The following is a 23,918-nucleotide window of genomic DNA, read 5'->3' on the forward strand; positions in this document are numbered from 1 at the left end:
GGACACTAGCCAATAATACCTAAACTTCTTCGATGCAATGCAAATTATCAACACCACTGCCACCACCACTACCACTTCGATTCGATAAGACACGATCACCACTACTACTACTGCAGCTATCACTACTATTTTGTCTTTTATTTTTCGTATCGTATTTTAAGAAAATATCTTCCAAAGTCGTTTCATTTACCGAATATTCTTCAACTACACCTTCTGTGGAATTTAGGAATGTTTCACATTTTGAAAATACCTCTGACCATTGTATGATATCGAATGATTTAATGAAATAAGTTAAAATGCCAGCATGATTTTCACGTAATTTAGAATGGATAAAGAAATGTTGTAATTTTTTGGTTACATAGTCAACATCATCTGGTGTTGCCTCGCAACTATGTAACTTAATACTAATGGTAAAACCTGAACCGTACAGCTGTTTAAGTTCAGGAACATAACCCAAACATTTGAATTGTCCCTCGGCCATGATGGCTAAGCGATTGCATAAATGTTCACATTCATCCATGCTGAAATAGAATAATTATTTGAAGAAAACTTATTTAAAAAAGAAACTTTTTTAAAATATATATTAAAAAAATGTACCATTATAAAACAAAAAGTAAATTTAATATTGATTTAAAAAGGCTCAACTTACCTATGAGATGTAAGTACTAAAGTTTTGCAACGTTTTTGAAAATCTTGCATTGATTGCCACAGAAAACGTCTGGATATGGGATCCACACCCGTTGTGGGTTCATCTAACAACACCAGCGAAGGACTGCCAATCTAAATACAAAGAAGAAACTTACTTTTAACTGAAGCCCTATTCAAAAACCTCTTAAAACCTTACCATAGCAGCTGCTGTTTGTAATTTACGTTTCGTACCACCCGAATAATGTTTAACCTGTACATGTTTATATTTATCCAAATCTAATTTATCCAGCCAATACATTACTTCATCGTTTACATCTTTAAATGGTATGCCACGCAATAAAGCCATATAACGTAACGTTTGATATGCAGTCATAAAATCATTTAGACAATCATTTTGTGGACAATAGCCAAAACGATAACGATACTCTGGTTCGTTGATCAACAAGTCAATACCATCGATTTTGATGGTACCCTTGCTAAGGGTTTGATTTGCAGCAATCATTTCGAATGTTGTTGTTTTACCGGCACCATTAACGCCCAACAAACCGAAACACTCTTTTTTGCGTACGACAAAATTTAAATCATGCACAGCTATCTTACGTTGGAATTGTTTGTGGAGATTGTGTACGATGAGTGGAAATTCATTTTCACCATTATCTGGAAAATGAAATTTAATTTTTAATATAAAAATTTCCATTTCCAAAGCAGTCTGGACTATAGAACAGTCTATAGTCTGGCCTATAGAACAGTCTATAGTATGTCCTATAGAACAGTCTATAGTCTGGCCTATAGAACAGTCTATAGTCTGGACTATAGAACAGTCTATAGTCTAGCCTACAGAACAGTCTATAGTCTGGACTATAGAACAGTCTATAGTCTGGCTTATAGAACAGTCTATAGTCTGGCTTATAGAACAGTATATAGTCTGGTCTATAAAACAGTATATAGTCTGGCCTATAGAACAGTATATAGTCTGGCCTATAGAACAGTCTATAGTCTGGCCTATAGAACAGTCTATAGTCTGGCCTATAGAACAGTCTATAGTCTGGCCTATAGAACAGTCTATAGTCTGGCCTATAGAACAGTCTATAGTCTGGCCTATAGAACAGTCTATAGTCTGGCCTATAGAACAGTCTATAGTCTGGCCTATAGAACAGTCTATAGTCTGGCCTATAGAACAGTCTATAGTCTGGCCTATAGAACAGTCTATAGTCTGGCCTATAGAACAGTCTATAGTCTGGCCTATAGAACAGTCTATAGTCTAGCCTATAGAACAGTCTATAGTCTGGCCTATAGAACAGTCTATAGTCTAGCCTATAGAACAGTCTATAGTCTGGCCTATAGAACAGTCTATAGTCTGGCCTATAGAACAGTCTATAGTCTAGCCTATAGAACAGTCTATAGTCTGGCCTATAGAACAGTCTATAGTCTAGCCTATAGAACAGTATATAGTCAGGCCTATAGAACAGTATATAGTCTGGCCTATAGAACAGTATATAGTCTGGCCTATAGAACAGTCTATAGTCTGGACTATAGAACAGTCTATAATCAGGACTATAGAACAGCCTATAATCTGGACTATAGAACAGTCTACAATCTGGACTATAGAACAGTCTATAGTCTGGCCTATAGAACAGTCTATAGTCTGGCCTATAGAACAGTATATAGTCTGGTCTATAGAACAGTCTATAGTCTGGACTATAGAACAGTATATAGTCTGGCCTATAGAACAGTCTATAATAGTCTGGCCTATAGAACAGTCTATAGTCTGGCCTATAGAACAGTCTATAGTCTGGCCTATAGAACAGTCTATAGTCTGGCCTATAGAACAGTCTATAGTCTGGCCTATAGAACAGTCTATAGTCTGGCCTATAGAACAGTCTATAGTCTGGCCTATAGAACAGTCTATAGTCTGGCCTATAGAACAGTTTATAGTCTGGCCTATAGAACAGTCTACAGTCTGGCCTATAGAACAGTCTATAGTCTGGCCTATAGAACAGTCTATAGTCTGGCCTATAGAACAGTCTATAGTCTGGCCTATAGAACAGTCTATAGTCTGGTCTATAGAACAGTCTATAGTCTGGCCTATAGAACAGTCTATAGTCTGGCCTATAGAACAGTCTATAGTCTGGCCTATAGAACAGTCTATAGTCTGGACTATAGAAAAGTCTATAGTCTGGCCTATAGAACAGTCTATGGTCTGGACTATGGAACAGTCTATAGTCTGGCCTATAGAACAGTCTATGGTCTGGACTATAGAACAGTATATAGTCTGGCCTATAAAACAGTATATAGTCTGGCCTATAGAACAGTATATAGTCTGGCCTATAGAACAGTCTATAGTCTGGACTATAGAACAGTCTATAATCAGGACTATAGAACAGCCTATAATCTGGACTATAGAACAGTCTACAATCTGGACTATAGAACAGTCTATAATCTGGACTATAGAACAGTCTATAATCTGAACTAAAGAACAGTCTATAGTCTGGACTATAGAACAGTCTATAATCTGGACTAAAGAACAGTCTATAATCTGGACTATAGACTTTATTTATATAGTTACCTTTAATAATTTTTTCCACACTAGATTTTTCTTCTTGTATAAATCTATCTTCTTCATTACTAATGGGGCATTGTTCAGATTTGCCTTTTGATTTGCAGATCTTAAAAGAATTGCCAAATATTTGACGACGTTTTTTATTCTCCACAACATAAAGAAATATAAACTGAAAATTAAAATTAATTAAGATAAAACATTATAGAATTCAATCAATAAACTCACCATTATGGTAGGAAATACTAGAGCGACATAAAAATAAAAACTGTGCAAATTTAAAACTTGTTTACTATTCAATTCTTGACGTATATGATCGGGTAAATGATCAGCATGATTATTGACAAAACGTTCATTAATTATACGCAACTGTTGGCACAAATTGAAATCGGGTAGTAAACGTAAAAATGTAATATAATTTTGAAATTTCATCATATCAGCCAGTGAAAAGGAGACTATAAAAGGTGGTATAACTGCAAGGAAAATGTATACAAATGTTATAAACTGATAAGAAGTATTAATTCAAAAACTCAAACTTACATGATATATAAAATAATACCACCAAACAGGTGGATAATGCTGATAGTGTTGTCACCATATTGGCAAAACAGTAGATTATGGGCAAATATGTTAAACCATAAAAGAAAATGGATATGGTTACATTACTGATATCTGACAAATCATATAATTCTTTGGGCATTATAACTGTTTGATAACCATTAAAAGCTAAGCATATTAACAGTAATAACAATAGATCACATATTAATATACTGCCCCAATAAATATAGGGTGACATAGTTTGTAAACGTTTAAAACCACTGCGATTTTCCTTGAAAGGCAGCATAGCAAAGTAAAACATCAACATAAACATGCCTATAGTAGATAACAAAGAAAAAAAAAACATGTTAATGTTCATGAACAGCAATTTTTGTAATTATTTTTTATATTTACCAAAAGGTATTAGGGTGGCGAAGTATGTTAACTTTAAAGAACCCGCAGAATCGTCACGCCTATTATTTGTAAGAAAAAATAATAAAATTTAATTCTATTAGTTGTTCTTATTCTACTTACACTGCTAATGGTGCATATATGGTTTCTAATAAACGTTCTTTAGTATTTGCTGTCCACATGTAAATAGCATTATCAATTAAATTGGCCAAAATTGCCGAACTATGCATCATATTCTCTGAATATAGTATGTTAACAGTTGGTCGATTCTCCCCAGAGATTAGTAGAGTACCCAAAACATTTTGTTGGAAATTATAAAAATCATTTTTCATAATTTCAATTAGTTCTGTAAAGGAATATAAAGAGAAAAAACAATAAATCAATATTAAACAGTTGTGGGGGAGGGATAAGATAATACTTTTTAATTAAGTTGATGTTTAAGAACAGGAGTTACTTAAATATTAACAATGAAAGCCAAGAATAAAGATTTCTATTAATTTATTTCTAGCTTATAAATGGAATCTCATCACACGAGATCAATATCATTTAAGGGATTGTTGTTGCTATTTTAGCAGCGAATACAATCAAATTTTTAAATAACTATGGTTCTGCGATGTTGGCATCAAGGTTAAGAAGTTGTGCAAACTCAACAGGATGTGTCCACAGGTCTTTAGGACTGAGTGAGGTATGATTGGTTTTGCAATCAAAAAGGTAAAATTTGTCATGTGGACCTTTACTACAGGCTGGACATATTGTTGAGGATAGTGCCGTCTATACAAGACCAATAGACATTAAGTCTATTGCTCCATCCAGATCCCAGTTGTGTCAAAAGTGCTCTTGTTTTAGGTGGCAATATGTTCTTCTTCTACTGCTCTATGATTACCGTTGAGTGCTGTCATATAGGATGCGTTATCAGACAGATCATGTATATAACGCTGTATGCAGTTGTCGTACATTCGAAGATCTTTTCTGACATGACTCGGGAAGACTCCAACTGCTCTATATTGTAGTTAGGGTGATTCGTCCCATGTCATCTCAGAGGAACTCTTTGGAAATCATAGTGTTGGTTTCCTTGACCAGTAAAATCTTCGTTTCTTCCTGAAGATGGTATTCTGAGGATATCTTTTAGTACCGTGTTCCTACATCTCAATTTGTGCGAGATTGCAGTGTCATAAGCGGAGGCAGTGAACCATGTGAAGGTTCAGGAAGTTTAGAAATTTAACAGGAAGATCTCTTAATAGATCCAATGCCACAAGGACCGTTGTCATATAGGGTTTTTGTTGGTTTAATCCTTGTTAAATTTGAGTGGTGATGGCAGTTAATGATGTTGTGCTAATATGCATTATCCGCAAACATTAATTAAGGATTAATTAAGGGATACCACAAGGCTCCGTTCTTTCCCCTTCTTTGTCGCACTTCCAACACTTTCTACACCTTCGCCTATGACAGCAGCTTCTGCCATTTATTTTCATTGAACTATAGACCAGTTATTAATGAGCTATTCCCACGACAATTGGACGAAGAAAATAAGCAAATAACATTCATACGATAATCGGGTATTCGATCCGGGACGATCCGATTTCTAAGGTGAACAAAATCCATTTATTTACAGTGAAAATCGAGCAAAATCCAGATAACTCAACTTGTTCGCCACACAAAAGCACCTGTCCATCCCAATGAATGTCCTCTATATGCCAAAATGTAATACGGAGAAATGTTAAATCCTTACAGTGGTATTGTTGTGGAAACTGAGTAGTACAGGAACTGAATAACTCTATAGCAACAGTGCCCACTACAGTCTTACACTCTTCCAAATTCAACAACATTAACATCACTGTTAACAAACATCTTACCGCCACTATCGTCAAAGAACCGCTACCAAGAATTATGGCACATTTATGATTCCCATCTGTCACTCCAAATCATGCAGCTAAATTGAAAACGACATCATAGAGCATATCAGTGATTGTTTACTCTAATCTTTTGGAATTAGCTGCAGATTTACTGCAAAATACTCAAGCTTTTCCTTCGCGACGGGTAGTCATCTTGACGCGATGCGAAGGCTTATGTGTGATGACCCATGCAGGCCGTGCTGGTAGGGCTACCCATGCCAGAGGGGCTCATGACGAGCACATACTAAGAACTACCCTTCCCACGACTGGTAGCGTCTGTTTCTCCCCGATGGGGCGGCTACCAGTCCAAGTACTTGTCAAAAGATCTCTACTCATCCTTCGGATGTGTATCTTTTGACAGTACAGTCCGTTCGGGATCTTTAGATCCCAAAACTCCACGACGGTCCGTCTAAATCCACCAGCGTCTGTTCCCACATTGGGCGGCTTGGTGGTCTGCAAGCACATCATATGCAGAATCATATACTTGGCAGCAAGTATAAAATGCACACCGTTCTAATATCCAATGTCCGACAAGAAACCGTGCCCCGCGTATCCGGTAAGGGGCCTAATAATCTCCGGAGACCCTACCCCCACGGCGAAGGCGACAGGCTGTGGAGAGTCGAGTGCTACTGCCACCCAGGTTAGTCCGGCGGAGACACCGGGTCGGGCTAGTCTGAATGCTACCGGCGCCAAACCCAAAGCAAAAGCGTCTGCGGATTTAGGGAAGCCTGGATCCTGCAGTCGCAAAACAATAACAGCATCTGGCTCCAAAGCTGGATGCAGCAAAATAAGCAGCGAGGCACCTCTGGACGTCACCCCAAGTACCTCAAAGGCAGCTCAGGTCCGTATTGGCAAAATGCCGATAAAACCCCGTTTCGGGGACTACTAAGGCCACCAAAACCAAGGTAGCAACCCCAGTGCCGATTATGCACGAGGGAACTGCGAACAAGATTTCGGGTTCTCAAACGGCATCTCCCAATGCCAGCACGGCGAATAGTAAGACCCCCAGGCACGTAACACCAGCAAGAAGGGCCTTCCTACAACGGCGCTCCGCCGCCAAAATTCTAGCGCGCTTAGCTGGCAAGCCAGTTGAGTCGCTAAGTAAAGAGGACAAGTCCTCTCTAGAATGGGCTAAGGGAAAATTGGCCGTTCTGGAGAAGAGTCCCCCCTCACGTCTAAGGACGCGCCTAAACGGCAACGTTCTGAGGAGGAGACTAATCTTCAGGGCCAGCAGCCCGGGACAAAACGTCCGAAACCGTTGCCCCCCAAGCCGCATGACAGGACCTCCGGTGAAGTGGTTGAGAACCAATTCACGCGTGCTGTCATCGACAGGGGTGACGTAGATGGCGCTATGTCTCCATCCAGATGGGACATAGTGCGAAAAAAGCTGATGGGGGTGTTCTGGGAAGTTCTTAAACAGAACCCTGGTCCCCCCCCACAGTGTGAGGACGGCGGTTGGTTTCACAACAGAGTGAAGCTAATGGCCTGTTCCAACGAGCGCTCAGCTTTGCTCCTGAAGCAGGCTGTGTCGCTGATAAAGGATCCGTGGGAAGGTGCTAAGCTGGAAGTGGTCTCTGTGGACGAGATCCCACGAAGGCCTAGATCCACCGCCATAATTCCTGCGGAACCACATAAAAAGGCAGCGATACTGGAGCTTCTACAGGTTGGCAATCCGGATCTTCCAACTCAAGATTGGAAGGTCGTCAGGGTTTCTCAACCTGTAGGAAGCTCCAGAAGGATTGTTGTGATCCTGAACCAGGAGTCTTTGGCGCCGCTTCGCGAGAAACAAGGGAAGGTCTACTACGGCTTCGAGTCGATCTTCCTTCGTGTCTACCGAGGCGATGACAAGGAACTATTGGAACAGGATGATCCCGATCCTGACCAATCCGCTGCGGATATGTCTTGCGACGAGACTGACCTTTCGCTGAGTCAATCAACTTCTAAGTTGGTTAAGGAGGGGGAAGAGTCAGTTGACGAGGACGATCTCCTTGCCTCTGACAAGGAGGACGCCAACGTCACAGTGTTGCGTAAAGACAAAAAAGGTGAGATGGTGAGAGTAACCCAAATTAATCTCCACCACTCCAAAGCAGCCTCGGCTGCACTGCTCCTCCGAATGGGTGTAAGTGGGGAGGAGCTCGCCCTAGTCCAGGAACCCTGGATTCACCAAGAAAGGGTGAGTGGAATAGGCATGAAAAGCTTTAAGCTATTGTACGCAAAAGGATCTGGTAAGATTCGATCCTGTATAGTAGCCAAAAGCAGTCTCAACATCTTCATTCTTTCTGATTTCAGTGATGAAGACACCGTAGCAGCCATATGGGAGACCAGTGTAGGTGCTATATTGGTTATCTCGGCGTACATGGCTCACGACCACAGCGACCAGCCACCGAACAACCTGGTCTGCAGATCCATAGAGATGGCAAACTCGAAAAGCATGCCGATCATCATGGGGGCTGATGCCAATGCCCATCACACTGTCTGGGGAAGCTCGGACATAAACGCTAGAGGTGAGTCAATCTTTAACTTCATTCTAAGCAATAATCTTGATATTTTAAATACAGGATCCGAACCGACCTTTATTGTTTCAAACAGAAGGGAAGTTCTTGACATTACGCTGGTTAGTTCTATGCATCATGATAGGATAAGGGGATGGAGAGTCTCAAGTGACTGCTCTTTCTCTGACCATCAGTACATCGATTTTGAAATCGTAGTTGACAAAGTGGCCCCAAAGCCCTTTATAAACAGGAGACGAACAGATTGGGAAATGCAAATGGGGCTAATCTCACGTTCACTCCAGGATGTACCGATCATCGAAAACCGATCGGACATAGAAAACGCGGTTGAAACCATAAATCAAGCTTTCAAACACGCGACTTCACTGTCTTGTAAACAGAATATGCACAAAGGCAGATGCAGGCCTCCATGGTGGTCTGCGGACATTGCGAAATCTCGAAAAGAGACGCGCAGACTGTTTAACGAGGCAAAGAAAACAGGAAACTGGATTTCTTACAAGACCTCGGTAAATCGTTTCAAGAACCTGGTAAGAAATGCAAAGCGCAAATCTTGGAAAACCTTCTGTAGCGGCGTGGAAGGTTCTTCTGAGACCAGTCGTCTGCGCAAAATCTTATCATCTACTCCTCCTGTCCCAAGTTTCATTCAGAAACCTTGTGGCAGTTGGACGACCAGCAGCCAAGAAACCTTAGAAGTTTTAATGGCCACTCACTTTCCAGGCTGTCAATCTCCGGTAAACGGGACTGACATGCAGTTTACAGATCTCCCAGCTGATACAGGAATATCAATAAATGAAGATAAAATCAACTGGGCGATAAACAGCTTCGACCCCTACAAATCACCGGGTCCTGACGGTATAATACCTGCGGATTTGCAATACAATGCTGTCCATCTTATGCCTTGGCTAACGCGGATATATGATGCCTGTTTAAAATGGTCTTATATACCCGAACCCTGGACCAAGTGCACAGTGGTCTTCATTCCGAAAGGAGGAAAGACCTCTCACACGAAGCCAAAGGATTTTAGACCAATTAGTCTATCCTCCTTTCTTCTCAAAACTTTGGAAAGGATAATTGATCTGCATCTCAGAATACATATCAAACCTGACCATTTATCAGCATCTCAACATGCCTACATGAAGGGAAAATCTGTTGAGACTGCATTACATTCGCTAGTTTGTCACATTGAAAAGACAATAGCGCAAGGGGAATATACACTGGTTGCCTTCTTGGACATCGAGGGGGCTTTCAACAATGTTCACCCTGGGTCGATAACAACGGCCCTAACTGGTCTGGGTATAAACCAACCAATAACAGCTTTCATCAAGAGATTACTGACTCAACGAATCATTATCTCCGAAATGGGAGCAGCAAATGTCACAAAAGTGGCAAATCGCGGTACCCCACAAGGTGGAGTTCTATCTCCACTTCTGTGGAACCTAGCGTTGAACCCACTTCTTATGGATCTTAGATCTATGGGATTTAAGGTAATAGCATATGCAGACGATGTGTCTGTAGTAGTATCTGGCAAATATCTGGATACTTTATCGCAAAGGATGGAGATTGCACTCAAGACACTCAGTACGTGGAGCAACGTCAGTGGCCTTGGTGTTAATCCATCGAAAACGGAACTTGTTCTCTTCACTAAGAAGTACAAGATACCCACCTTCACTCTCCCACGACTTTTGATAGAAGCTTTTCGGTGAATATCCGAGACGACCCAAATGTGATGGAAACAATCCTCCATGACGGATCGTATAAGGTTTTCACTGATGGCTCAAAATCAAACCATGGTGTAGGCGGTGGCTTTTACATAGCACATTCGGGAACGGAAGTATCATTCAAGCTTCCTGACCAATGTAGCGTCCTTCAGGCTGAACTATCAGCCATTAAACGGGCTGCAAACTGGCTCAGGTTTTATCGAATATACGGTGTTAATATTCGAATTTATACCGACAGCCAGGCAGCCCTTAAGGTTTTAAGTGGTGTCTACACGACGTCAAACTTAGTCCTAGAATGCCGGGCATCCCTTAACGAGATGGCGAAACATTCCACAATAGGACTGTATTGGATTCCAGGACATCAGCAAATTCCTGGTAATACCATCGCTGACTCTCTTGCCAAGTTAGGCTCCTCGCTTGCAGGAGAGCATACCGACCCTTTTGTCGGTATACCGCTTTCAATCTGCAAACGCTCGATACGTGAAAAACTATATGAGCTTGCGCAATGCAGATGGTCGACTGAAGCCACCTGTAGACAGGCAAGGATCATGTGGCCATCTTACGACCCACAAAGATCCCAAGCCCTTTTCTACATTCCGAGAGTTAACCTACGGAACTTAACGGCAGTGGTAACTGGCCACTGGCCTTTCGGACTCCATGCAAGAAGACTGAACTTACCCAGTAACGACTTCTGCAGGAGCTGCCAGGATGAAGAGGAAGAAGAGAGTATAACTCACTTCCTCTGTCATTGTCCTGCCCTAGCTGATCACAGAATGGGTCTGCTAGGTAGCTATTTTCTGCATGACTTAGCGGATCTATCGGAGGTTGATATCCGAAAGATAGATTCCTATATTCGTGCGACAAACTGGTTCGGTGGAAACCAGAGTGATTAGGTTGAAGTGTACTAATACGCCGACCGTTCTCTCTCGTTTCAGGTATCACAAAGGGATCAAAATTCTGGACCCAAGTGTGTCCCCAGTGATGACATCGCGAGGACGACCTGCCTACCTAACCTAACCTACTCAAGCTTTTCAGACATTTCCATTGTCTGACCGTCACTGCATGCCCAAACCACCAACCAAACCCAAACCCATTTTAGTCATTGTAGAGAAGTTAGACGTCTTCGAGGAGCCCGTTCATCGGGCAAGTTTTTAAGTTTGCAAATTCATTACAACATCGCTACAACATACGGTTTGCGGAACTCATAACTCTTTCAAGAGCCATTCGCAGAACCAAGAGTTATTGGAGTAAATACTATAATAAATACTAAATACTATAATAATAAATATATAATAATAAAGTGTTTAAGGTGCTTCCAAAATATTTTAACCATATGATAACCTACCCCAGTGAGTATCTTAAAAATGTGGATTATTTTTAATATTTAAGATGTTTTTTACCTTGATTCCTTGATTTCTGAAAGATGGGTTTATATGTGGGCTAGGGTAAATATGGGCCAAACGAAACAAAACACTTAAAACAAAATACGAAAAGCAATGAAACCGAAAACAAAACAAATCCAAACATACGTTTTTTTCCTATAAACCATGTTGTTTTTGCTGTTCTGTTCAAGCATGCAACAAATTGTCTTTTCCGATGAAATTTTCAGAGGTTGTATAAGATTTTGGCTCATATCTCCGTTATTTATGGACATATTTTGCTGAATTTAAGTATGAAACTTCTCGAAAGCATGTCTGACAGTATTATTGAAGATTCGGATCCCGAAGATGTCTGGGGTCTTCAGTAAATTGATTTCAACAGAAATTACAAACGGAATGACAAACTTATATATACTCTTCTCACGAAGGTGAAGAGTATACAAATTACGACATACTCCTCCGATACAACATCGATTGTGAAGTGGACAATAGAGAAAGTTGGATGTAGAGATTATAAAGCTCACACTTAATTAGACGTATTCATAAATACAATTAATCGTTCTTATTGAACATTAGATAGATCAGTAAAGATCGTCAACTATATATGCTGATAATGAATAGTTTCTGAAACTGGAAAATTCAGAAACCAATGACTAAGACCTAGAAGATAGACTGTTTTTTATGCATCAATATTAGGTCATAAGGATCGTGTGATCGACAATTGAATGGGTAATGGACATAGACAATTTTTGTTGAGGAATCGTATTCTTTATCGCATACATTTAAACTGGAAGGACAATGCATTGAATCTAAAGAAGATTTTAGTTCAAAATTCTTCAATAAAGATGTCACCGTCAACTCCACTCATTGTATTCATCCTTTGATCCATCTGTACAGTCATGAAAACAATTAACAGCAGAGAGAAGAGATTCAAAACTTTTTAAAGATACCAGAAATTTCGTATAAAATATAGTTTCGTATTTCAATAATGTGCATATAAAGTTCGGGAGTTGAAGTGCTATTTTTCATAATATAACTTACCTGTGCATACTTACCTAAAGAGCTAGGCATTCAATATGCTATAGGTGCATTGCGAACGTCACAAGATCGCTTTGAATAAAACCATAATATGTGTCTGTCTGGCAATACCCTAATGTTTATAAATTAAACATAAAAATATTTGTAAAAAAAACTTAAATGTGCACATAAAAAACCCTTAACCTAAAAAAAAACTTAAAATGCTTACCTAGAGTATTTGTATTATTGTATTTATCAACTTACCCGATTAATTATATATCGTTAAACCCTTTTAAATGTATGTCTATGGCTATACAAATATATATATATACGTATTTCATATTTACTTACCTTCTTCGATGTCTGTAGAATTGAAACCCAGTGACAATTTTTCAACTTTAAAACCGGGATAACTTTCAATTTGTTGTTTTACAATTTGTGAAAAACGCAAAACATTTGCCGAAGAGTCATCGGCTACATTCATGTAAATAATGCCATTCTTATAATGATTCAAAGTTAATTGAAGTCCACTGCCAAGTTTCATAATAGTCGAGAAATGTATGGTCAAGATAGCAATGGTAGTCATAATAAAAGGTATAGAAATCTATAAAGAAATTATGTTAATAGCAATATAACATGTAAATTATATAGAAATCCAAAGAATGGGAATATTTTAGCTAAATCTCTTTTAATTCTCTTTTTACTTACCAAAAATATTGTCAAAAACCATTCATTTTTCATAAATAAAAGTTTTTTATAGGCTATGGCCAGAAATTGTTGATAAACATCAATATTTTTCAATTCATCCAAACGTTGATACGGTACTCTTATGCTGGTATCAGCATGACAATTAACAGCACCATCGACTTCATCATGTGGTGGTTCCACTTTCGGTACAGAACTAAAAACCGAAATCATATTACTAAATATATAACAATTTATTGTCATGTTTTATAACTTACTTTAGAAATACATCTTCCAAAGTGGTATCGGTAACCGAGACTGTATTTATACCCAATTGTATATGTTGTCTTTCCAAGATGGCCAATATTTTTGTATAGTTTTCTCTATAGTCATAGGGCAAACTTATGTTAACAGTTGGTGGCACAACATTCTAAGAAATTCATCCCTTTTAATAAAAGTTTTTTATTTGTTTAAATCTATTCATTTTACCAGAACTCTTGCCGAGGGTACATGCTCTCTTATCAACTCTAAGCATTCTTCTATATTAAATTGACTGGGATTAGTACATAGCTTAAGTATGTAACCACTACCAATTTTATGTTTTAATTCTAAAGGTGATCCAGTCAATTGTAAACGTCCATTCGATAGTATACTTATGGTATCGCCTAATACTTCAGCTTCTTCCATGTGATGAGTGGTAATCAAAATGGCTTTTGTTTTACGCAATTCCAAAAGTATATCCCATAGTTCACGACGTGATTCAATGTCTAAGCCAGAGGAAGGTTCGTCCAAAATAACAATTCTATATAAAAGAATAGGTTGACAATTTAAAATATCAAATTAATATTTGAATACTAACTTTGTTTCTCCTGCTATGGCTATGCCCAAAGATAAGCGACGTTTCATACCGCCCGATAAATTTTTACCATATTCATTGGCTTTATCTGTTAAATTTAATTGTTGCAATAACTTATTGGCCAAAGTATTGGCTTCCTGGTGCGTCAAACCTCTTAACTAAAGAAAAAATATTGCAAATGGGATTATAGATAAAAATAAAATTAAAAGTAGAATGAAATTGTCTGAAGAGGAAAAAAAATACTGTAGAAAATTGTCTAAAGAAGAAACATTTCTATAGAAAATTATCCAAAGAAGACTCTTTTCTGTAAAAAAAATTGTATTAAGACACTTTTGTATAAAAAATGTTCTAAAAAGGCTGTTCTATAGAAAATGTTCTAAAGAGGACACTTTTCAATAGGAAATGTTCTAAAGATCACACATTTTCATAGAAAATGTTCTAAAGAAGACACTTTTCAATAGAATATGTTCTAAAGAGGATTCTTTTCTAAAGAAAATATTGTAAAGAGAACAGTTTTCTATAGAAAGTGTTCTAAAGAGAACACTTTTCTATAGAAAATGTTCTAAAGAGAACATTTTCTATAGAAAATGTTCTAAAGAGAACACTTTTCTATAGAAAATGTTCTAAAGAGCAAACTTTTTTATAGAAAATGTTCTAAAGATAATACTTTTCTATAGAGTATTTTCTATAGAAAATGTTCTAAAGAGGATACTTTTCTATAGAAAATATTCTAAAGTGAACAGTTTTCTATAGAAATTCTAAAGAGAACACTTTTCTATAGAAAATGTTCTAAAGAAAACACTTTTCTGTAGAATATGTTCTAAAGAAAACACTATAGAAAATGTTCTAAAGAGAACACTTTTCTATAGAGTATTTTCTATAGAAAATGTTCTAAAGAGGACACTTTTCTATAGAATATGTTCTAAAGAGGATAATTTTCTATAGAAAATATTCTACAGTGAACAGTTTTCTATAGAAAATGTTTTAAAGAAAACACTTTTCTATAGAAAATGGTCTAAAGAGAACACTTTTCTATAGAAAATGTTCTAAAGAGCACACTTTTCTATAGAAAATGTTCTAAAGAGGACAATTTTCTATAGAAAATATTCTAAAGAGAACATTTTTCTATAGAAAATATTCTAAAGAAAAGACTTTTCCATAGAAAATGTTCTAAAGAGGACACTTTTCTATAGAAAATGTTCTAAAGAGATTACTTTTCTATAGAAAATGTTCTAAAGTGGACACTTTTCTATAGAATATGTTCTAAAGAGAACACTTTTCTATAGAAAATGTTCTAAAGAGCAAACTTTTTTATAGAAAATGTTCTAAAGAAAACACTTTTCTATACAAAATATTCTGAAGAGGACACTTTTCTATAGAAAATGTCTAAAAAATACTTTTAAAATTAAATAAAGACACTTTTATAGAAAATTTACTAAATAGGTCTGTTTTCTATAGAAAATGTCTAAAGAAGACTTTTCTATAGAAAATTCTCTAAGGAAGAAATTATTATATTGAAATCTGCTTAATAAAAACATTCTTCTATTAAAAAAATACTCTAAAAAAGACACTTTCCGATTGAAAATGTCTAAAAAATACACTTTTCTATAGAAAGAATACACATTTCTGTAGAAAACTGTCTTATGTAGACAATTTTCTATAGAAAATAGACTAAAGAAGACACTTTTCTATAAAAAACTGTCGAAAGAAGACACGTCTATAGAATATTTATGAAAAAGGAGTCTTCTTCGTATAAAATGTCTATAGTTGATAATTTTCTATAGAAAATGTGTTAAAAGAAGACGCTTTGCCTAATCAAGTCACATTTCTATGGGAAATTGTCTAAAGAAGACACTTTTACTTTTATAGATAAATTTCTAATAAAGACACTTTTCTATAGAAAGTTTTGTAAAGAAAGCATTTTCCCATAGAAAATTCTTGAAAGAAAACCACTTTTCTGTTGGATCTTATTGGTTTACCTTAGCAAAAAATACCAAATGTTGTTTACAGGTCATGTATTGCATGTAAATACTATGCTGTGGGCAATAACCAATCAAATGTCTATAACAAGTAGCATCACGTTCACTGCAGACCACAATTTTACCGTTATCTTTAGGTATCATGCCTAATGGAAAAAAAATATATAAATCGTAATCATCATATTATGTTTATACTATCTAAACTTACCCATTATCATATTTATTGTGGTTGTTTTACCAGCTCCATTATGTCCCAGTAGAACGGTAATTTGTCTATTTTTAATTACCATATTTAAACGATCTGCTATTAAGATGTTACGTCCAGATGTTTTGAATTGTTTTTCTAAATCTTGTACTATAATAGCATCGGCTGTATTATCATTAATACAAGCCGTTTCATTGGTCGTTTGTTTTTGCCAAAATTCGGGTTTTAAGAAAAATAAATATGGCTGTTTTATGCCACCAGGTCCAGGCAGTATATAGGAAAGATATAAATATAGTATAGAATATACTATACATTGAAAGAATAGTATGCAATATATTTGAAAAATGCTAAATGAACAATCCGTCAAATGTTCAAATAAATGCGAAAATTCAAACTTTTCATCTGTAAATTATACAATTACAAATAAAATATTATTACCATTAATTTTATAAATAAAAATAACTTACACTTATTGCCAAATATTTGAAAACTATTCCAAGCATCGATAAAAGCATTTAGGCTGAAAATCCTTATAAATATATTTTGTATAGCTCCCTCTATATAAGCGAATATAAATGGTGGTAATATCAATAGATAACCGCAATTTTTGGCATAAAAGACTAAAGAAAAAACATGAAGATTTCTAAATAACAAATAGTCCAAAATGATAAGCAATGATTTACTAACCCGAATTAAAAAGTACTGATATTAAATATGTATACGACATACAGGCCAATATAAAGAGCAATATCAAGATGAATGCATAACCTGCTGGTATAATGCCTAAAGCATTATAAACACTTGCCACAATTAAAACAGCTATAGCATATATCAGATACATAATTAAACGTACAATATAGAAAGAAACACCATTAAGATATGACAAAGGAGAAGCTATAACAAGAAATTCCTAAAAATAAAGAACGCAGACAATCACACAAAACATAGATTTTAGAAAAAATCCCCTTTGAAAATAAGAAAGTAGTAACTACTTACCTTTAAACCATCTTGTTTCTCTTCAACCAATGGCACTAGAAAGGTACTCTCCAGCAATATAATAAAAAATATGGGAAAGATGAAACCAAACTGTATGCCAGATTCATTTTGAAAATAACCGCCACGCATAAAAGGCATTGCTCCAATTTCAACTGTTATATCTGGTGATATATTTGTTACTTGTTCTATATAGTTCATATCAATGGAATGTTGTAGTCGTATAAAGTCCTTAAAATCTCGTGATTCTAGAAAAAAAAAAGATTAGGAAAAAAGGAATTGTAAATTAAATTGAAACGTCTAAATAAGAAAGTTTACTGTAGAAAATTACCTAAAGAAAGTACAGAAAATTGTCTAAAGTAGACACTTTTCTAGAGAAAATTATCTTAAGAAGACACTTTGCCATAGAAAATTGTCTAAAGAAGACACTTTTCTATTGAAATTGTCTGAACAATACATTTTTAAAGAAAAACTTTTCTAAAGAAGACAGTTTTTTTGTAGAAAATTATATAAAGAAAACACTTTTCTATAGAAAATTGTTTAAAGAAGACACTCTTCTAAAGAAAATTGTCTAAAGAAGACACTTTTATATACAAAATTGTCTAAAGAAACTTTTCTATAGAAAATTGTCTATAGAAGACACTTTCTATAGACAACTGCCTAAAAACTACACTTTTCTATAGAAAATTGTCTAAAGAAGACACCTTTCTATAGAAAATTGCCTTAAGAAGACACTTTTCAATAAAAATTGCCTTAAGAAGACAATTTTCTATAGAAAATTGTCTAAAGAAGACACTTTTCTATAGAAAATTGTCTAAAGAAGACACTTTTCCATAGAAAATTGTCTAAAGAAGACACTTTTTTATAGAAAATTGTCTAAAGAAGACACTTTTCTATAGAAAATTGTCTAAAGAAGACACTTTTCTATAGAAAATTGTCTAAAGAAGACACTTTTCTATAGAAAATTGTGTAAATAAGATACTTTTCTATAGAAAATTGTCTAAAGAACACACTTTTTATAGACAAGTGCCTAAAAAATACACTTTTCTATAGAAAATTGTGTAAAGAAGACATTTTTCTATAGAAAATTGTCTAAAGAAGACTTTTTTCTATAGAAAATTGTCTAAAGAAACTTTTCTATAGAAAATTGTCTAAAGTAGACGCTTTTCTATAGAAAACTGCCTAAAGAAGACACTTTTCTATATAACTGTAACTATAACTTTCCTATAGAAAACATTCTAAAGAAGACACTTTTCTATAGAAAACTGTCTAAATAAGACACTTTTCTATAGAAAACTGTCTAAAGAAGACACTTTTCTATAGAAAACTCTAAAAAAGACACATTTCTATAGAAAATTGTCTAAAAACACTTTTCTATAGAAAATTATCTAAAGACGACACTTTTCTTTAGAAAATTTTCTAAAGAAGACACTCTTTTATGAAAATTGTCTAAAGAAGACACTTTTATATAGAAAAATATCTACAGAAGATATTTTTCTATACAAACTTGTTTAAAGAAGACATTTTTCTATAGAAAATTATCTAAAGAAGACTATTATATAGAAAATTTTCTCAAAAAGCCACTTTTCTATACAAAATCGTCTAAAGAAGACACTTTCTATAGAAAATTATATAAAGAAGACTCTTTTCCATAGAAAATTGTCTAAAGAAGACACTTTTCTATAGAAAAATTTCTAAAGAGACACTTTTCTATAGAAAATTGTCTAAAGAAGACACTTTTCTATAGAGAAATGTCAAAATAGAGACTTCTCTATGGAAACTTCACTAAAAAAGACACATTTCTATAGCAAATTGTATAAATACACGTCTCTTTGCAAAACTGTCTAATGAACACATTTTTCTGTTGAAAGGTTTCTAAAGACGAGACTTTCCTAAAGGGAAGAGTCTAAAAAGGTTTATTTCCTGTAGAAAATAGTTAAAAAAGACACATTTCTATAGAGCAGTGTTATAGAAAACACTTTTCTAAAAAAAAATCTAAAGAAGGACTTTATCTATAAAGAACGATGGCATTTTTCTATAGTAAGTGGTCTAGGTTTGGTTAATTTTGGTGCCATTATATTACCCTAGTGGTCACAGGAGTATGCTAAAGTATTACTATCTACTTCCAGAAGTTATCCATTCGTTTTCATTCATAAAGTTAAGGATACCCATAAGAAAGCAACTTAATATAAGGAAAATAAGGAAGAGATAGCGATGCTCTTTGTTTTCTATAAATGTAGGAAAATGACAATTCCTGCAGTAGTCATTGCATTTAAGATCTAATAGTCTGGCATGGGTACCAATGACACAGTGTCCTGTAATTACTGATACACAGTAGCATTTTTATCTGCTCTCTGCGGAAGCTTATATGGTCTAAAGAAGACCCTTATCTATTGAAATTTATCTAAAGAAGACATTTTCTTTAGTAAAAAAAATATTTTATAAAATCCCCTTTGCTTAAACAATATTATCTTGTTTATTTTATAATTTATTTTAAAATGAAAATACAAATAATCTCATTTCCTTTTTGCATGAATAGTTACAGCAGCAGAAAGGGATTGCGGTATTTTACACACGCTACAAATATAATTGTAATATTATTGTTTAACCCTTAAATGCATAGCGTACCATATACGGTACATGATTTCTCTTTAGAAAAATGTATTCTTTAGACACTTCTCTACAGAAAAAGTGCCTTTTTTTAAAAATTGTTATATAAATAATGTCTTCTTAAGACATTTGCATTATACAAATTTATAGACAATGGTATTTTTGTGTTACTTAAAATCCAAAAGAAGCCAATGGTTTCAAACTAACTTTGGGATTGGATTGACAATGTTCTTCCGCACGTTTATCAAGTAATCCAACAACAGTTCATAGACCCCGTCTAAAAATAGGACTGCCTTATAAATATGATCTTATACCCAGCAAAAAAATTTTGAAGTTGTTAAAGAAGAAGGGATATTTTCATGATTTCTTTAGTAAGTATTCTATTTAATGCGTTTTAAATACATGCCTAAATTCTAAAAAAATTGTCATCAGTGAAGGCATGAAAAATGAACCCAAATTCACTCATGTAACTCCACTATAGGAATTGTAATATTTTACTGTAATTTGGTATTCTCTTAGGAGATTTAACGAAAACGTGCATTTCATACAATAAAGATTAAAAATGACATTAATTTTTTATTAGATTTTTGTTAAAATTAGTAATATTAAGTCCATTAATAAGAGAAGAAAAAACCAAGACTGCTTAACGGATTTTAAAACACAATGGGTATTTTTCCTCTGCATGAATTTAAATCCAATCAAAATCAGTTAGTTATGTTTTATCTTATTCTATTTTTATCAATATCACGCAAAAAAATTATTTAAATATTGATAATTAAATCGAAATACCATTAATGCATTTTTAAATAAATATAGTGCACCAATGAAAATTCGCTTGAGAATCATCGAATATTCATTGTTTATAAGAACTCATTTAAATGACGAACTATTTTTGCAAATACGAACCCATGCATGCCAATGACACGCTAATGTTAAAATCATGCATGTTTCCCCTAAATATGAACCAGTTCATTATCAGTTCAACCCATGCATTTACTACTTTTTTTGCACGTCTTTTTTTGCTGGGTAGGATCGACATTTTGAGTATATGGTATGAATTTCTCTAGAGTTTGGTCCATGAGTACAACAATTTTGTGATGACTTTCTGACGCATGGTTTTTTCTTGTTTACATATTTCTGAAGGCAAATTTTTTCAGACTTTATAAGGTCACTTGTTATAATTAATAATATTTCGCACATATTTATTATAATAATCTTGAAAAATACTTAACATTTTTAATTATAAACTTATATATTAACCGCAATTTTGTAAACATACATTATATTCACTATATTTTATTAATTTATCAGTTACATTGTGGTTGCAGTTGGTTTATAAGTTCTGTATTTTGAAATATAAATAAAATTTATTTTACTGAAATTATCAAACCCTTTCCCAGTATCATGCTGCATGTTTAGTCATATTAAAACTTATTCATCCTACTTAGATTATGATGTACATTTATTGTTATTTACATGAACGTGATACGATACGATATTTAAAAAAAATCGATTTTTCAGTAGTAATTGTTTTAAAACAGCTGAATGAAACTACATTTTCAATTTAAATTATTATTTTTGTAACAGACAGAAAAAAACAGATTTGTCGGATAATGGGTTATTGGAGACTTTGTTATCAGATACCAAACAATTCGTTAAACATTTAGATATATAGATATATTTTAGATTATGCTACAACAACTATTAAAGTTAAAAACGGTTTACTAAGCACATTTTCCATATTAAAAAAACACGTTTTAAACCATTTAATAATCGTTTTCATAAGGCCTTTTGTCTATCTCTTTTTTCTACATTTTAAGATTTTGTTATAAAAATTACAAAGAAATAAAAGTATGGCCTTTTAGGTTTTAATAAGTTCATATCGGAGTATAGCCCCCTTATTCATAAACAACATTTTATTTTATAAAAGGTTTATAAAACAAAATTTCCATACGAAATTTGATTTATAAATCGTTTATAAAATAAAATTGAGTATTTTTTATAGAAAAAGTTAAATTCAAAATCACAGTATAATGTGCTTTTTTCCTTTTATCGGCAATTATTTCTTGTTTTAACAAAAATAACACACAAAATGGGTATTTCATGATATAAAAAATGTTGATAAATACTAAATACATAAGTCAATCCAAATATCAATTGTGGCTGCACAACTGATTTCAACATAAATACGGACAAACGGACATGACTAAATTGACCCCGATATCTATTAGCAATCGCAATATACATACATGTGTATGTACTATATAGGGTCGGTAAATTATATTGTTGAAATTACAAACGGAATCAAAAGCTTATATATACCCTTCTCACGAAGGAGAAGAGTATGTAAATATGTAAATATAGATTAAAATTCACTGATTATACTCATTATTTGGAAAACAATAAAAATTCGCCACTTTTTTTAAGAAATTACCTTATCCATTGAACAAATCAAAGTACAGTTCAAAATTTTTTTAATAATTTTCATTTAACATAAGGACGAAATCTAAAATCCTAGAAGATTAGTTTTAAAAAGTTTTTCATGCTATATTTTATAATGATTGGAGCATAAATGAAAATATAAAATCTGATATAAAGAAGCAGGACCCACATAGTCTAAAACTTGCAACAAATCATTAATGTAGGGTGAAAATTAATAATTTGTTCTATGAATACGAATACGTGATTTACCATATAAAACGTGCCTTATATGGAAATTTGGATACGATTCGATTAACTCGCAATAAGAATTTTAATTAGCATTGATGAATAATATTACTATGTATATATTTGTATTTACTTACGACTAAATGATGTATCCAAACTATCGGTCACATATCTCTGGTCCGTTCGCAATTTCATACGATTTGTATAAATGGTATACTTCAGAGTCTTCTCACCCACTTTGGGAAATTCAAAATATACCCCCTCACAACGTTCCTTACATTCCTCAATTGTTTTCATCATTGTCTCGCGATGCGAAAATGTTTGTATATTTAAGTCACTACCACATATTTGTTCCATAAATGTCACAACTTCGGGAGTGTCCGGTGCATAGAATGTTTGCTTATGACCCACTTCCACGTCAAATAAACAGCCATTGTTCTAAAACACAAAAAACATATTGGCATTTTCTTACTTAATAATTTCCTGTAGTGCTATAGGGTAATAATATTCTATATATACCAATGTATCGGGACTTTCGGGATCAGAGTACTGTTTCAATTCATTAATTGGCTGATACATAAAATAAAGCAATAGATATTGTAGGCCAAACAAAGCTGTAATTATCACACTCAATGATTTCCAATGGAAACGTAATACCATCAATTGTTTATAAACAAAGAGTAGAAATATATTATATTTCTTCATTTTTTTAAGTCGTTTTTCAACTGTCCCGATATATGAATCAAGTTAAATTAATATGCATTCTTTGTAAAAATTATTAATATTGTAAAAAAAAATTATATACAACAATGGATAGTGCAATTATAAGGGTGAAGTCAATTCTACAAAAACAACAAAAGTTGTATAGTTGTGTCAATGGTACCAGCACTTGAGGGCGATCGCACAATTGTCAATTTTTTTTCATATGGAATTTGACAAACGTACGACTTAAGCCCGTATACAAGTCTATGTATAAAAAATTGTAAACTGGGCTAGTAATGTCACCTTGTATTTAGTACACCCTGATTGTGTCAAAAAGTATACATGTTGCCAGAGTGTTCGAAAAGTCGAGTTTTCATAAAGCGCCTTGGCGACACATCAAATTGGTTGGCTCATGTAGGCATGTCGGTTAAAGTCCTTAAAGCCCCCTTCACACGAGCACATAAGTAACATGATCTGTCAAAATTTTGCGTAGAAGAGAACGGATGGGATCGTCTAAACGCAATATATAATGAAATCATCACACATTGAGAGA

General features: G+C 34.5%; 2 protein-coding genes across 4 annotated transcripts; one reads left to right on the forward strand and one right to left on the reverse strand.

The window, feature by feature from the left end:
- Nucleotides 1-6: 6 nt before the first annotated feature.
- Nucleotides 7-23,494, reverse strand: LOC119609079 (ATP-binding cassette sub-family A member 3). Its single transcript, XM_037963762.1, has 20 exons — nucleotides 23,183-23,494; nucleotides 22,801-23,101; nucleotides 17,390-17,634; nucleotides 17,081-17,303; nucleotides 16,861-17,013; nucleotides 16,397-16,795; nucleotides 16,189-16,334; nucleotides 14,213-14,367; nucleotides 13,843-14,155; nucleotides 13,632-13,783; nucleotides 13,378-13,570; nucleotides 13,021-13,273; nucleotides 4,277-4,499; nucleotides 4,157-4,215; nucleotides 3,746-4,078; nucleotides 3,434-3,678; nucleotides 3,215-3,377; nucleotides 845-1,305; nucleotides 650-780; nucleotides 7-521 (listed from the first exon to the last, which is right to left on the reverse strand). Exons 1-20 carry the CDS (start codon nucleotides 23,366-23,368, stop codon nucleotides 20-22), a joined length of 4,836 nt encoding a protein of 1,611 aa, XP_037819690.1. The 5' UTR covers nucleotides 23,369-23,494; the 3' UTR covers nucleotides 7-19.
- LOC119609080 lies at nucleotides 7,366-11,578 on the forward strand. 3 transcript variants are annotated; one of them, XM_037963763.1, is made up of 2 exons: nucleotides 7,366-8,549; nucleotides 11,209-11,578. In XM_037963763.1, exons 1-2 carry the CDS (start codon nucleotides 7,397-7,399, stop codon nucleotides 11,253-11,255), a joined length of 1,200 nt encoding a protein of 399 aa, XP_037819691.1. In that variant the 5' UTR covers nucleotides 7,366-7,396; the 3' UTR covers nucleotides 11,256-11,578. The 3 variants fall into 3 exon arrangements, with proteins under 3 accessions (XP_037819691.1, XP_037819692.1, XP_037819693.1); XM_037963764.1 differs by lacking the exon at nucleotides 11,209-11,578 and having other exon boundaries at nucleotides 7,366-8,270; nucleotides 8,335-8,490; XM_037963765.1 differs by lacking the exon at nucleotides 11,209-11,578 and having other exon boundaries at nucleotides 7,366-8,218; nucleotides 8,335-8,450.
- Nucleotides 23,495-23,918: the final 424 nt, after the last annotated feature.

The sequence above is a fragment of the Lucilia sericata genome, unplaced genomic scaffold, assembly GCF_015586225.1.
Source record: "Lucilia sericata isolate MDLA Ls3-8-SP2 unplaced genomic scaffold, ASM1558622v1 Contig000927F_arrow, whole genome shotgun sequence".
Lineage (NCBI taxonomy): Eukaryota > Metazoa > Arthropoda > Insecta > Diptera > Calliphoridae > Lucilia > Lucilia sericata.

Bases quoted from the DNA above. Each gene is read 5' to 3' on its own strand.
- LOC119609080 (XM_037963763.1), top strand. From the start codon at position 7,397: ATGTCTCCATCCAGATGGGACATAGTGCGAAAAAAGCTGATGGGGGTG. The intron at 8,550-11,208 runs GTGAGTCAATCT...CTCTCGTTTCAG, and splicing joins CTCGGACATAAACGCTAGAG to GTATCACAAAGGGATCAAAA.
- LOC119609079 (XM_037963762.1), bottom strand. From the start codon at position 23,368: ATGAAGAAATATAATATATTTCTACTCTTTGTTTATAAACAATTGATG. The intron at 17,635-22,800 runs GTAAGTAAATAC...TTTTTTTTCTAG, and splicing joins TTTGGATACATCATTTAGTC to AATCACGAGATTTTAAGGAC. The intron at 4,216-4,276 runs GTAAGTAGAATA...TACAAATAATAG, and splicing joins ATATATGCACCATTAGCAGT to GCGTGACGATTCTGCGGGTT.